Genomic DNA, 14006 nt, shown 5'->3' on the forward strand with positions numbered 1-14006 from the left:
ATTTCACATATGTTTGACGTATTTGCTAACACATGATTTTTCACAAATTATACTTTACCTCTAATCACTACCTACACAGCTACACTACTATGTTCTTCAACATTTATCTCTTTCTAATTAGTTTTTTTTACGAAGTCAAAACTTTAACAACTTTTTAAAAGCTAATGCTAAGCAAGACTTATACCTCAAATACATACAAAATACAAAAAAAATAAAATAATAATAATAAATATCAAAAGCCTGCTTTGCAACTAGTAAACGTAAACCACTCAATCAAACCCGATCAACCCATAGCCCTAGCCAACCCGTAAGCTAATCGAGCCAATCTCGTGTCAATATTCTCTGATCCCAGCCTTTAACGGGCTAACGGCCCCGGTGACCCCTTCTATATGCTATCACAGTCGTTACAACTTACAAGTTACAACTAACAATTCCAAAATTGGTTCTCCTTTGCCAAGAGGAAACTTCCTAGTAGGAAATATAAAAAAAAGCTCGACGTTTTCAAATTTACAAATTTATTCTCTCTCCTTTCGTCTTCTTCCCTGAAACTAATCAAGCTCAGCAATGGCGAACGACAATGAACCCGCGAAGCTGCTACTACCCTATCTTCAACGCGCTGATGAACTCCAAAAGCACGAACCTCTCGTCGCTTATTACTGTAATTTTCAATTTCCTTTCTTTCCTTTTTAATCACTTTAATTAATTTCATTGTTACTTGAAAACCCTAATTTTTTCGCTAAATTGTATGAAATTTCATCATTTTTGGTGTTGATTTTGGGGAATTTGATTGATAGGTCGATTGTATGCGATGGAACGAGGGTTGAAGATTCCTCAAAGCGAGCGTACTAAGACTACTAGTTCCCTCCTTATTTCTCTCATGAAACAGCTTGAAAAGGTGCCGAATTTTCTCGATCTTGATGTTTTTGTTCATCTTTTTGATCAATTTTGCGATTTTTGAGTGTTAGTGTTGAGTAATTATTGTTGATCATGTTGCTGGAATTGATGAGAACTAGGTTATGAATGTAAGAATTCTAGGGGGATAAATATATTTCTGTTAGATGATTTTCACTTATTTTGTAATATTTATGGCTGGATTGTTGCCTTGTTGGCCTTTTACCAAGTTGAAAGTATAGTTGAGAGATATGAGACGGCTTATTTGAAATTTTGGGGCTTTGCTGCAAGCGAGAGCTTAAATTGAGGCATTTAATTAGCAGTGTTGTTTGACAGTATATTGTATGATTGTGAATTTGGATGTGATTATAGATCATAAGCAATAGCACGAGACCCTTACAATAATACTGTTCAGCTATGTAGCAAGGAACTGGCTTGGGTTTCAGAAATGGGCAATCTTTAGGCTTATCTATTTCCGGCTTCGTTAGCATGTGGTTTTAGAAACAATTATGGGTTTTGGAAGTGGAGAAAGCTCATGTTCAGGGAGTTTCTGTGGTTTCTTGCTGCTCGGTTTGGGTTGCTTTATAGTTGTATCATGTTAGTGGTGTGCCCACAACCTCTAAAACATGCCTAGATTTGTCAATATATAGTTGCATTAAAGAATAAACTTCACTTTAATATAAGTCAAAATATGCCTAAATGCGTTCTTTAATCATTTTGATTTTTTTTTTCAAAAATCAAAATATAACTAAATTAAATTACAAATAAGCTTAGATGTTTGATTAGGAAAGAAAAAATGTTTCCACAGTCATTGATTGTTTTTTTTTTCTTTTTTTTTTTTTGTGCAAGAATCTCATCTTACCATTACTCAGTTTGGTGCTGGCTTGTGCTGCTATGCATGATAATTGCATATTTTTCAGGATAAAAAGTCGCTGAAGTTGGCACCTGATGACCACTTGCACTTAGAAGGTTTTGCTCTAAACGTATTCTCGAAGGCTGACAAGCAAGATAGAGCTGGGCGAGCTGACATGTATGATTATATGTATTATAATTTTAATTTGATGGTTTTGTGATGTCTTCTTGTTAACCATTTAAAGAGTTTGTTTTCATTTTTTTATAATTATTTATTTATATTCACGAGCTTGAGGTTTCACCCTGGGAAGTCTAATCTGCTCCTATGCTTTAGGTCCTTGCTGTTGTGGTTTCTGTATTCTTGTGCATTTTCGTTATTCTATAACTTAGTGTCAAATTAGGCTTATCCCAACTTTTAAAACTATTAAACTATAATCTAATCTACTTACACTTAAATTATAGTGCAAGTAATATCGATTTATGATGCATGCTTACAGTTTGGTCTAACTGAGCAATATTTATGTGTGCTTATTGGTATTATAAACATTTAATCTATTGAAATATGAGACAGTTTATGATGCCAGTTGCTGCCTTGTAATATGTTCAAAGATGCTCATGTTGCATCAATTGAATTTAGGGTTTTAAATCTTGGTTACGATCATGACCCCAATAATGCAGTAATGGTCATAGATCATGGAAATATACTTTTATGCAGTGTCATTTAAAGGGTTTGTGGTTGACATAGCATAGCTTTCATGCTAGTTGATTGGTTGTTTATCAACCTGTATGTGTCAGCCATATTGGTTCTGTGTAAGCTGCATCTGCATCTGCATCTGCATCTGCTGATGTTTTGTTTCTTGGGCTATATTAGTCAGTTAGTTGAAAAATAATTTGTATTGCCAAGATATTGCATATCAGTTTAGATTCAAAAGCATGAGCTATACATGATAGCTTATGAGTCATGACTATTCATTTTAAAACTTTTGGAAAAGAGAGCAGAGGAGAGCGCATCAATACTGAAGAAGACTTCATCTATTTTGAGTAGCTTGGAAGAATGAAAGACGCTAATTTGTAATAGAAAAGTTGGAAGTGTGGAACATGGATGATTTAGGCGGTGTTAGAATAAGAAGACTGATCTCTTTGGAAAACACAAGGCATAACGTTATGGCTGGTTGACAAAGTAGAGTACCATGGGACAGCTTGTTTAGAGTGAAATTGGAGGAATCGATCCTTAGGAAAGAAGAGCATAGCCGAATTTTGAAATCGATTTGGGCTAGATAGGGATAGGGGTAGAAATCATAGTAGTTCTCTAAGTATGAATGTGAAAAGGAGGACCCTTCAGAGTTTCGTTAAAGAAATTAAATTGAGTATGGTGCACTGTTTAGAGCTCAAGAGGCTTCTAGAGCAGATCCGTTATACGAAAGGGAATGGATATTTGTTATTGTGGACTTAAAAGAGTTGGAGCACTGTTTATGGTCTGTTAGTGCTTGGCTCGAAAGACATGTACAGACTACAAGACGATGTGTTGTATTTAGAATACAAGGCTCTTAGTTTGCAAAGGCATTTTTGTTGATGGTTGTACGTCGATTCATGCCCCTTCGATCTGCAACCTTTGCCTCTAAAATCTCCTTTTACTGTCTTCCGCACATTCCACACTCAGCTTATAACTAGGAGGCTTAACAGAACTCAGAGATCTTCAAGGAGGTTTTGCATTTTTGCCGTTATCTGCATGCCTAACATATGTATAGAAGATCCATGGCTGCTTGGGTTAATGCATTACAAGGTTCAGATTGTCTTTTGACTTTGTGCTGTGGATGTTTGTTACTGGTCTTTTAAGTTGCATCAGGTCCTCAGGATGCATGGCTTGATCCCTACACCTGTGCATTTACTGTCTCCTCGTGAAGGCTTGAATTCATCCTGGGACACTTTCTTGAGACGTGATGTAAAATGTTGATGATGAGCTTTCAAAATTGTAGTTTACATTCAACCCAAATCAGAGGCCTAAGTCATAACTAAAATACCAAGTCTGAAGGCTGGTGAAAACCTGTAAAATAAAATCATAAAGAATTTGTCTAGCTTCAAGTAACTCCCAAGGTTTCTTGTGTTCCATCTTGACCTGTTGGCCATCATCAGGATCATCCCCATCCATGAAGTGGATGGGGTTTTTTGTTTTAATAGGGGATATAGGGGAGGTAAATTTTTGTTGACATCCTACTTTTTGCTTTTGGTGCTGGTGAACTGCCATCTTTGGTGGTGGCATGAGATTTGAGGAGTATAATTTCATTATGGTGCTTTTGGTTAGAATTTTGTGGCATGGGAAACCTCTCAGGGCATCTGTTTTGATTGTTTTTTAGAAGTGACAAACTGACTGATTTTACTAATGACTAGCCCCATGATGAATAAATAAGTTCAAGACCCCTTTTAAGTTGTAAAACAAGGAAGAAAACACACTATTATAGAAAGGAATGTTAATTGCAGATGCCATATGATGAACAAGAGAGTATAATTTAAATCCAACTGTAGATTAAATGAATTGGATGATTTCAGAAGGAGAAAAGACTGGTATTGCTAGTGGTTTTTGGGTGGGAAGAGAATTAATTGATGTGGCACTTTGGTTTCATGGATGATACTATTCTATATCAATTATGTTTTGGAAAATTTGATGAGCGCTTAACTTTCTTGGATTTGTTTTGGGACCTAGATGTGGTTTAAATGAATGTCTTTGGGAGATAAATTAAGGATGGATTTCTTTGGGGAATAAAGTAATCTAAAGAACAGGGCTCAGTTTTTGTTGGGAGATCATTTCATGGATTTTTGAAGTCTTGAGCTTCTGTCGGTTGTGGTTGAGAGGCATGAAGAATTGCGAAGGTTTCATTATGTTTGGAGTGTAAGGAGAAAAGAGCTTACCTAGTGGACTTGGACCTTGTCTCGAAATCCCATGAGGCCCAAAGAAGAGGGAAGATAAATTTGGCTTTTTGGAATAATCTTGTGTTGGTAGTAGCAATTCCTTATACATGTACACATGTCTTTCCCTTTATTTTTCTTTCTTCTTTTTAAGAATTTTCTTGTTTCTTCATGCACTTCTACATATATGGTGGAAAAGTTGTAGCAGTATTTAGATTTTTCATTCTGGAGAAACGCTTATGATAAAGAACTGGTTGAGCTTTCTAGTCTTTCTTGTCTATTCTTGAGTTTACTTCTTATAAATCTTCATAGAGATGTGACATATTTCCTTTTCTGCTTTATTTCTTCTACGAGAACTAACTAAAGCCATTGTTTGCCTTTCTTATTTGCTTGTCTGTGGTGTCAAATTCATTTGATTGTCTAAGGTCCCAAAGTGATTGAGACCTATTCTTTGCTCTGTTTCCTTGTAGACAGTCAATAGCAATATAGCATTTTTAAGATGCAGGTTTCTAGAACCAATAATGTACTGCTTTTTCACGTATGCAACATGCATCCTGCTTGCAATGAGACATTAAGCCGTTTGTTTTCACACTCCAAGCATGCTATCTTCTTATTGCAGCTGACCTGTACAATTACTTGGGAAATGTGGGGGTCGTCCTGCTGTTGTCTAAAAGCACTTGCATGTTTCTTATCTGAATTTCAGAAAGTAAAGGGTGGACAATCTTGTGATGGTCTGTTTTCTGGCTATCTTATGGATATATGATTGGTGAAGAATGATAGAATCTTCAGTAACCGGATACCTATTCAAACTGTGTGGGAAAGTCTAGTTAACTATGGAATCCTTGTTCACTTTACTGAGCTTGCCCTGGAATGTCTGCTTTTAGTTGGGAATTTCTCAAATCCTAATCTGAATTCTTAAATAATTTTGGTGTTTAAAACGGTAAAATGACTACATCAAAGGAAGTTATAGAGTCGTTGAAGCTAAGTAAAACTGTTGTGGTCAAGATTGTAGTCAAATTAGTTCAATGTTTAAATGTATGACTTATCCAATAACAATACTCTTCCCGTTCAATTAGAACTGGAAAATATGTCTTAACAAATCATTGATAAAGGTCTTGTTGGAAAGTATGTCAAATGCTAATATACTGAATCTGACGCAGAAATACTGCAAAAACTTTTTATGCTGCGAGCATCTTCTTTGAGATTTTGAATCAGTTTGGCACAATTCAACCTGATGTAAGTTTCTTACTTTGTGGCAACTTCTGTTCCTTCATTTTAATAATCCTTTCTTTTATTTTAATATTTAATTTAAATTTCCTTTCATGCTAAACAGCTTGAGCAAAAGCAGAAGTATGCAGTGTGGAAAGCCGCTGATATAAGGAAGGCACTAAAAGAAGGAAGAAAGCCTGTTCCAGGTCCTCCTGGCGGTGAACAGGATTTATCTGCTCCATCTAGTGCTTCAAGCGGTGAATTTGTAAGATCCCAACTTGTCACACATTGTTATTTCAGTCCACCCGCGTTTTTTTGGTTAGATATGTATTCTTAGTAAGGTTCTTGACAGCAAGTTGTGTTGTTAAAACATGTTTTATTTAAAGCATTTGAGTCCTTGCTGATGTAGTGTATGGTGATAAGCCGAGTATTGTCATGAAGGTCATCCTTCCATACAACTAATGTTCACTTTCCTTTTCTTTAGTTTTACTTTTATTACTGTAATAATATATTATCTTAATCCAAGCATGCCCGAAGGGTTAATAATCTCTAATAAGATAGTTATAGGAAAAATAAGCTTATATAGTTAATAAGGGTTATCCAAGTTCAATTTACAACTACAATGAGTATTAAATTTGTTCAATTAAGTTCAGACAAGTGAAAAGAAAATCGGATGAATAGAACGCACCCAATATGGCGAGAAGTCAAGTATTATGGTGAAATAAGGTTTTTTTGCTTTCCTTGTCTTGGGATAAAAGTATTGTTGATTTTGTCTTTTCCTTGGAATATTAATAGATTTACAAACCTTATTGGAGGTTTAACCCAAACCAATAACACTCAACTTTTGTTGGACCAATTTCTGATGGGAATTATTGCTTGTTGATAGCTGAATTGTAGTTCGGTAATCTGTAAAGTGGACATTTTGTGTGGCAAATATGCTTTATAATGTATGGAGCATATCAGTGCTCAATGAAGAATATTATATCTGATGCTTTTTGATAAAAAGTTAAGCATTCATCAAACATGATTTTTGCTGTTTTAATATACTAGGGATACATCTAGGGAGGCATCAAATTTATGTATTAAGTGACAAAGAATTTCTATTGATATTATTTGTACTTAGATTCTGAGGTTATAAACTTGTAATTTGTCTTTCACAGGATGTTGACCCAAGGCAAACTGGACATGATATCAGTCCGGGTCCAGAACTGGACCGAATGCCCTCTGCTCATTTTCCAGATGGTATGAGGAGGCAGCCTTCCACTGATGGCTTGCCATCACCTCCATCTTTTCCGAGTGGTGATTATCCTTCCCAAAGAGCTGATTATCCTTCTCATGATTTCCAATCTGGTCCTGGTTTTGGAAGGCCAGAGAACCCTACTTCCCACAGTGCTGATTATCCTTCCCATACAGCTGATTATCCTTCTCATGATTACCAATCTGGTCCTGGTTTTGGAAGGCCAGAGAACCCCACTTACCCTCAGCCATATCAGAGTCAATCTTATCCGCAAGAACCTCCACATCTACCACAGGTTCCACAAAATTATCATACTCAGGACGTTCCAGCACCCTTAAACTATCCTAACTTTCAGTCATACCCAAGTTTTTCAGAAAGCACTCTCCCAGCTGCCCCATCACATCAGCCATCTTTTTATCAAGGTTCTGATGCTTCATATTCACATCAGTCTAGCCCATCAGTGACGAACTATGCATCAGCTCCTCAGTACAGTTCAAGCGGAAGAAATGGAGTTGTACAAGATGTCCCAACCAGTGCTCAGACTCCAACCAGTGCTCAGACATACCATTATGATAGTAACTACCAGCCCTCAGCTGACAAAATTGCTGAAGCACATAAAGCAGCAAGATTTGCTGTAGGGGCATTGGCATTTGATGAGGTGCCTGTTGCAGTTGAACATCTCAGAAAAGCACTCGAGTATCTAACAAATCCTTCTGCAGGTCAGTAGGTTTGCCGTTTGACACTACCAAGATGATTTGGCTGTGATGATGTTTCTTGTTGCATCCTTGTTTTTTCCCTAATGGATTGAGTTGTAAATGTTACTGGATATGTGAATGAGCAATTGCCTTTACCCCAGATACATGATGTGAATGAAAATCATGTTTGCTTTCGAAGTGTGTACTCTTGTCTTAAAATTTAATGGCTGGGTTGAGATTGCAGGGGTACAATCATGAAATCTGAAAATGCTCTACTTATTGGGTTGCATACTTGCATGATTTTCTGATCTGTCTCCTGTCTAATAAGACAGAGACACACATAATCAAATTGTGTCCTTGCTGCTGCTTCTTTACCCTTTAAAGCCATTTCTGAATGTCGAATCAGACAGTGTGCTAATTATTTGCCAAAAGTACATTAGAAGGGACAGTCCAATTTTAAATATTACATGATTGCATGCATTTTTATAATACTGTTCACTTTATTTCCTTCAATGATTTACCATTTTGTTTTATCCATGCATGACACAACTTTCCAGCACTTGCACAACCTTTTTGCTTCAGGAAACCCATTTATTTAGCCCTAGTTTTATTCACAAACACAAGCACTTATGCTGCGCCCTTTTGTATTTCAGAATAATTTGTATAAACATGATACATAGTAGTGATTTCACCCTAGAAATGGAAACCTTGTTCTGTTTCATTCGCCAGATAAAGTAATTCATTGCTATGTGTAGAAGGATAATATCGTCTTTACCTAAACTGAATGATGCTGAAAACCTCATTTTCAGAGATTTTATATTATGATGCAGAAACATTATTAATGCTAAAATGCATTGCTTACGATAAATTTTTTTTTTCCCAAACCCTATTCTGTTCCTGATACTTTGGAATTTAGTTGTTTCTTGCTGTGTGAAAAACCCACTTTGAGCAAGTACCAGAAATTATGGACATCTTGGTCCTTTTTTTCCTTTCCTTTTTATTTATTTATTTATTTTTTTATGGATGAAGGCCAAATTAATCAATTGAAGGAGTATAGAGGAGAGTAGGTACTAGGTACTACACAGACAGTTGTGGTGATTGGTTACAGTGACCCAACCGCGCTTAGACCCACCTGCCAACCGGGCTGGAATTGTTTTGCAAATTCAGCTCAATTGTTGTGGTGATTGGTTGCATTGCCCCAACTGAAGTTAAACCCGCCTGCCAAATTCAGCTCAGTCGACACAATTATGTTAAATCTGATTGCTTGAAACAATATAATTTTCGTGACGTTAGCCAAACCCTTTTCGTTCTAAACATACCATAAAGTTTAGACTAAGGTACTTTTGCTGCTCATATGAGATTAAATTAGCTCCAAATGACTAGGATAACAATCTTGTAAGTGCACTGAAATGCATAATACGAAGTAGATTTTGCACATAAAGTTAACATGAACATGGTTTCCAAAAAAAAAGTTAACATGAACATATGTAATTTTTTTTTTTTTCTTACTTGGTTAATAATCTTAAAATACTCTACGTAGATTGAAAAGGCTAAAAATAAAAGGCAAAAGAAATGAAAAAGTAAACAAACAAAGAATACACAAGATTAGATCAACTCAACTAAAACCTACAGTTTTTGACTTGGATCATCAGTCAGCAAAGACCCACCTAAAACCTCACTTTTCTACTGCCTTTTTTGAACTAATTAGATATTCTTCAAAGTAGTCATTGATGTTTGGTTTGAGCATAAAGAAAGGGAGGCAACAATGTGGAAAAACTGAAGTTGTTCTAGCAGCTCATTTGCATGGTTTGTAGCTCGGTTTTCCACCCTTAGAAAGAGCTCATCGCCTAGCTTGTCCCCTATGTGAGCGTCGACAAGGACCCCACAAACACTCCGGCAGCTATTGGCAAAGGCTTGACCTACCTCGGTCGGGTCATCGGGGTGGCTCACCACCAAGGGGCTTCCACCCCTAAACACTTCTAGCTTGTTTATGGCAAATGAGCCATTGGCTTCTACTACTTCCCTGAAGTCTTGTAAGCTTGGTGCATAGACTGGAATATTGAAGCTGTCACGTTTTTCACTTGTTATGAGACCCTGTAAAATTAAAAGAAATGTGTTAAGGAAATTAAAATACAAATTATATATGTGAAGATTGTAAATTATTCTCTCTTCCTTAAAATATTTGAGAACTATTGCACATAGATTAACTAATTTCACTATGCTTATTTTTAAAACAAATTTTTTAGTGCACTTGAAAGTATGTGCATCCTTGTAGTATATATGACAATAATACAATTATACAAAGATTGTATGTTTGAAGTTTAAAATATCTAATCTGTACATATTTTTAGTTGAATTGTTATCACATAAATTGAGTAACAAATCTTCGATCGAGTTGCCAAAAAGTTTGTACAAAACAATGCCATCATGTAATCATGGGTAACAATTAACATTCGACAATATGATTAAAAGATAAACTAACGGATGAATTAAAGCTTATATTAGGTAAAAGCACAATAAAGTTATCTGAGAACATTTAACAGCTGTTGATGCGTTAAAATAGAACATATTCATGATTGTCAAATGCTTGATGCTTCTAACAACCTTAGTTATCATTCTTATCCAACATACAATGAACCTTTCAATTTCCCAAACAAAAGCTAGAAATTTGCCATTTTGATCAAATAGTACTTTTAAGGGATGTTAGGGTAGGCATGATTCCAAAGAAAAAGAGATAATATGCATGGTTCTTTGATAATAATAAGGAAAAATAAATGCATATAATAATCATGATTTTTTGTATAGCATGCAAATATTGGTTATGAAAATCTAGTAACTAGTTTAGTTAAAACTTTGTAATTTACCTCTTGGACAAGTTCATTCCATGCATCTTGAAAGTGGGTCCCAAAAAGAAGGCCAGCCCCACCTTGGTCAGTGGGGTCCATTGAGGTCCTTCCTAAGCAAACAAGGAACATGGACCCACCTCTCTTCATTTCAACTGCTCTTGCTCTTAAGAATCCAGCCAAATCTGTTTGGAATTGCTTTTTATAAGCATTTGATATTATCTCATTTGATCCATGAATAAATATTCTTCCTTTGTTGTATCCCTTTGACCTCTTGTCTAATATACTCTCTGGAATCTGCAATATTTCATGCAAAAACTAATTAGTAACTCCGGTATAATGAAACACTAATAACGTGACAATTAAATCCGAACAGACATGTATATTAAATTTTAAATTCACACTGAAACAATAATGTACTTTTACAATAGCAAATGTAATTTTGACTAATCTCTTGTTTCTAATGATGATTGGATTAAAACAAAAAAAAGTTATTATTACCTTTTTTTAACCTAAATTGATAAATGGTTAAAGTCTCCCTTTTATTTTACTGTTGATTTCAACTATGCTAATTACTGTATTACAGTATCTTAACTAGATTTGTAAGATTGTCATTATCTTATACCAAAGTTATGGCTCACTTTAGCTTAGTGTATAAGCTACAGTTACATTAACATAAAGTAATTATTTCTGGTGGCATCTATCTCATTTTCCCCTCTTCTATAGATTAAACTAAGCACATAATTAATCTTTATGATCAAATTCATTTCACACTTATAACTTAAACCCTTCGTGTATTACCTACTCCCTACGCCTGCAGATGTTATTCTACTTTGACTTTTTTTGTGAGACAATCACCGTTAAAATAACACAAACATTATAAGAACACAATAAAATTAAAAATAACATGAAACTTTCTCTAGGAAACTTGTGTAAGTTATATACCTGAGATAGCCAGTGCAAGGAAAATGCTGAGTGAAAAACATCAATAGACCTCGCCGGGAAAAGGCGACGGTAGAAGCTACCGGGAACCCCGGCAGCGAAGTAGGATCGATGCTTATCAGCAGCCAAGCACTCCTCCATGCTACCACCTCCCTCCCCATCATAGGGGTAGTAGTTAGGAAGTAGTTGAAAGAGGGTGTTAAAGTCATTGGATGGAAGGTCAGAAAAGAAGGCCGAGAACTCGGGTGGCTCGTAACCCGAGGCCTCGTATCGCTTTGCCATGTGGTTAACCATCACATCGACGATGTAGATGGTGTTGGAACCACATGAACATCCTAGGTCAACCACCACAAAGGGCGTGCTTGGTGGTCCTAGTTCCACCCTGTCTAGGGCCTCTCTTAGGAGGTGTAACATTGATTTTGCATGTTGTGCCTAAAAAAATAAAATCATGTGTTAGCATAATGTTTGTGACTTATTTATCTAGATGAGTAAAATTAAATTTTATCTCCGTTGTTTTTATTACTTACAGCAAATAGATTTTTTTATGTCTCACATCTTTTTAATGCAAATGATAAGGAATGAAGGTAATATGGATGCTTTTATTGCAAATTATTTAAAGAAGCGCAAATTTAAGTACAACAGATATAATGTAACGTATAAAAGAAATATTTGATACGTGAATTGGTGAATATACGGCAAGTTCAAAACTTGAAAAGGTAAAGAGGGACAAAGGAATACTCCTTAAATCTCTCTAACTATATATAAAAGAATATCAATTTCGTTACTATTGGATGTATTTTAGGAGAACATGAATGAATCAGTTATGGTATAACAAAATCTAAGAATACAACGTACAAATAACGTTATAATATTTTTTTCTTTTAAAATTTTTCAAATAACTCAAAAATTACTGATAATTAAACAGAATAAGCATCATTATAATTAGAAATATGAATTGATATCTAAATGATCTAATAATCATGCTTAATCTACTAAGACTAATGATATAGCAATCAATAACAAACGTTATGTATTTACTTAAATATGTGTGATTTAATTAATTATATGAAAAATGAAAAGATATAAAACCTGGGCTTGAGAATTATTGGCATAGCTAGTTTGATCCTTGCCACCTTTCATGCACAACATCTTCTCAAGCTTCATGTTAGAAACCATGACATTCTCTCCTTTATGAGACATAGCTAATCGATCGATCAAGTTTACAACCAAATATAATGTTAAATTTCTCAAAAGTATACAATTGAAGATCAATGAATGAAAGAAGGTAAAATATATTGTTGTTGTTTTTTTGTTGAGCTATAAAATGTGAAGTGTGGTTAGAATAAGGCTAGAAATAGCATATATGAATAACCAAACAAGGTGGAATAGAAGTGTGGGAATGATAGAAGGTAAGAATGAGAACTTGTGCTGTAGTTTGGGCCTATTTATAGGAGTCAAAAAGTTGATACGTGGGAGAAAAATTAAAAGTTAAAGATAAGCTTGCCATTTGGGTTACTACTTTTAGAGTATTTATGTTGCGCATGGGGTACTAATGTGTGTGCATATTAGAATAGTATGGGGGTTTGTAGTTTGTTTGTTGAGCAATTATCGTCTGATGCTGGTGAAACTGTCTCGCACTAACTTATTTATTTGGTGTAAAGAGAGTCACATGGTACATGCATACGGATAAACCTGTATGAATTTGATTAGGTTATGTGTATTATCCTCAACAATATAATCATTAAAACAAGTTGACATTTACATGCCATTTTTGTTACATTATAAAAAAAAAAAACAAAAGATAATTTATTTCAACCTCCAAATCCTAACTATAAATTAAATATTACACTAAAATATTACTTAATAGATATGGTAATCACCTAATTTAAAAAATAATAGACTAAAATATTGATTATAATTACATATCCTAACTTCCATGGGGGTTACTAAATAATTCATAATTATTATTCTGATCAACAAATGATATGAGTAAAGTGTTATCTAATAATATGGGGCATATTCACATGGTAGAAGTCAAGGAGAAAGATAGAAGGCCAAGATTAACGGCGGATTTTGGTGTTATTATTTTAACATGTTATGTTATTAATTATACTCCTAATTAAGCTTAAATTATATTAGTAACTCCTTTAAAAAAACAAAGCTTATACTAGTAACTCCATTCAAAAAGTTAAATCAAAAGTAAGTCCCTTACTACTCGGTCTTCTCTAATTACCTTCCCTCACTTTAATGATGTTACTGCGTGAGATCCGCGTTTTGGAGGGTGCCCCAGTTTCTCATGGTGAGAAACAAATTTGGTTTCTCATATGTCATTTTCGTAAATAAATCAACAACTTTATTCAACTTTATTCAACTATGGGGCCCACAATAATGAAAAAGTTGTTGATTTATTCACGAAAATGCCCCCATGAGAAA

The 14006-nt window shown here is 34.9% G+C and overlaps 2 protein-coding genes across 2 annotated transcripts; one reads left to right on the forward strand and one right to left on the reverse strand.

Moving 5' to 3' along the window:
- Positions 1–473: 473 nt before the first annotated feature.
- On the forward strand, positions 474–7982 carry LOC145627407 (protein HOMOLOG OF MAMMALIAN LYST-INTERACTING PROTEIN 5-like). Its single transcript, XM_081679801.1, has 6 exons — positions 474–658; positions 795–895; positions 1812–1921; positions 5808–5883; positions 5981–6121; positions 7017–7982. The coding sequence occupies exons 1-6, from the start codon at positions 565–567 to the stop codon at positions 7818–7820; spliced, it is 1326 nt and encodes a 441-aa protein (XP_081535927.1). The 5' UTR covers positions 474–564; the 3' UTR covers positions 7821–7982.
- A 1364-nt stretch (positions 7983–9346) lies between these two features.
- On the reverse strand, positions 9347–12967 carry LOC145627408 (indole-3-acetate O-methyltransferase 1-like). Its single transcript, XM_081679802.1, has 4 exons — positions 12663–12967; positions 11577–12005; positions 10653–10928; positions 9347–9882 (listed from the first exon to the last, which is right to left on the reverse strand). The coding sequence occupies exons 1-4, from the start codon at positions 12771–12773 to the stop codon at positions 9493–9495; spliced, it is 1206 nt and encodes a 401-aa protein (XP_081535928.1). The 5' UTR covers positions 12774–12967; the 3' UTR covers positions 9347–9492.
- Positions 12968–14006: the final 1039 nt, after the last annotated feature.

This window comes from Chenopodium album, chromosome 4 (genome assembly GCF_948465745.1).
Source record: "Chenopodium album chromosome 4, dcCheAlbu1.1, whole genome shotgun sequence".
In the NCBI taxonomy this organism is placed as follows: Eukaryota; Viridiplantae; Streptophyta; class Magnoliopsida; order Caryophyllales; family Amaranthaceae; genus Chenopodium; species Chenopodium album.

Coding starts and splice junctions, on each gene's coding strand:
- LOC145627407 (XM_081679801.1), top strand. CDS start 565: ATGGCGAACGACAATGAACCCGCGAAGCTGCTACTACCCTATCTTCAA. Junction 659..794: donor ACCTCTCGTCGCTTATTACT/GTAATTTTCAAT, acceptor TTTGATTGATAG/GTCGATTGTATGCGATGGAA. Junction 896..1,811: donor TCATGAAACAGCTTGAAAAG/GTGCCGAATTTT, acceptor CATATTTTTCAG/GATAAAAAGTCGCTGAAGTT.
- LOC145627408 (XM_081679802.1), bottom strand. CDS start 12,773: ATGTCTCATAAAGGAGAGAATGTCATGGTTTCTAACATGAAGCTTGAG. Junction 12,006..12,662: donor CCAATAATTCTCAAGCCCAG/GTTTTATATCTT, acceptor TTATTTTTTTAG/GCACAACATGCAAAATCAAT. Junction 10,929..11,576: donor CCTTGCACTGGCTATCTCAG/GTATATAACTTA, acceptor GAAATATTGCAG/ATTCCAGAGAGTATATTAGA.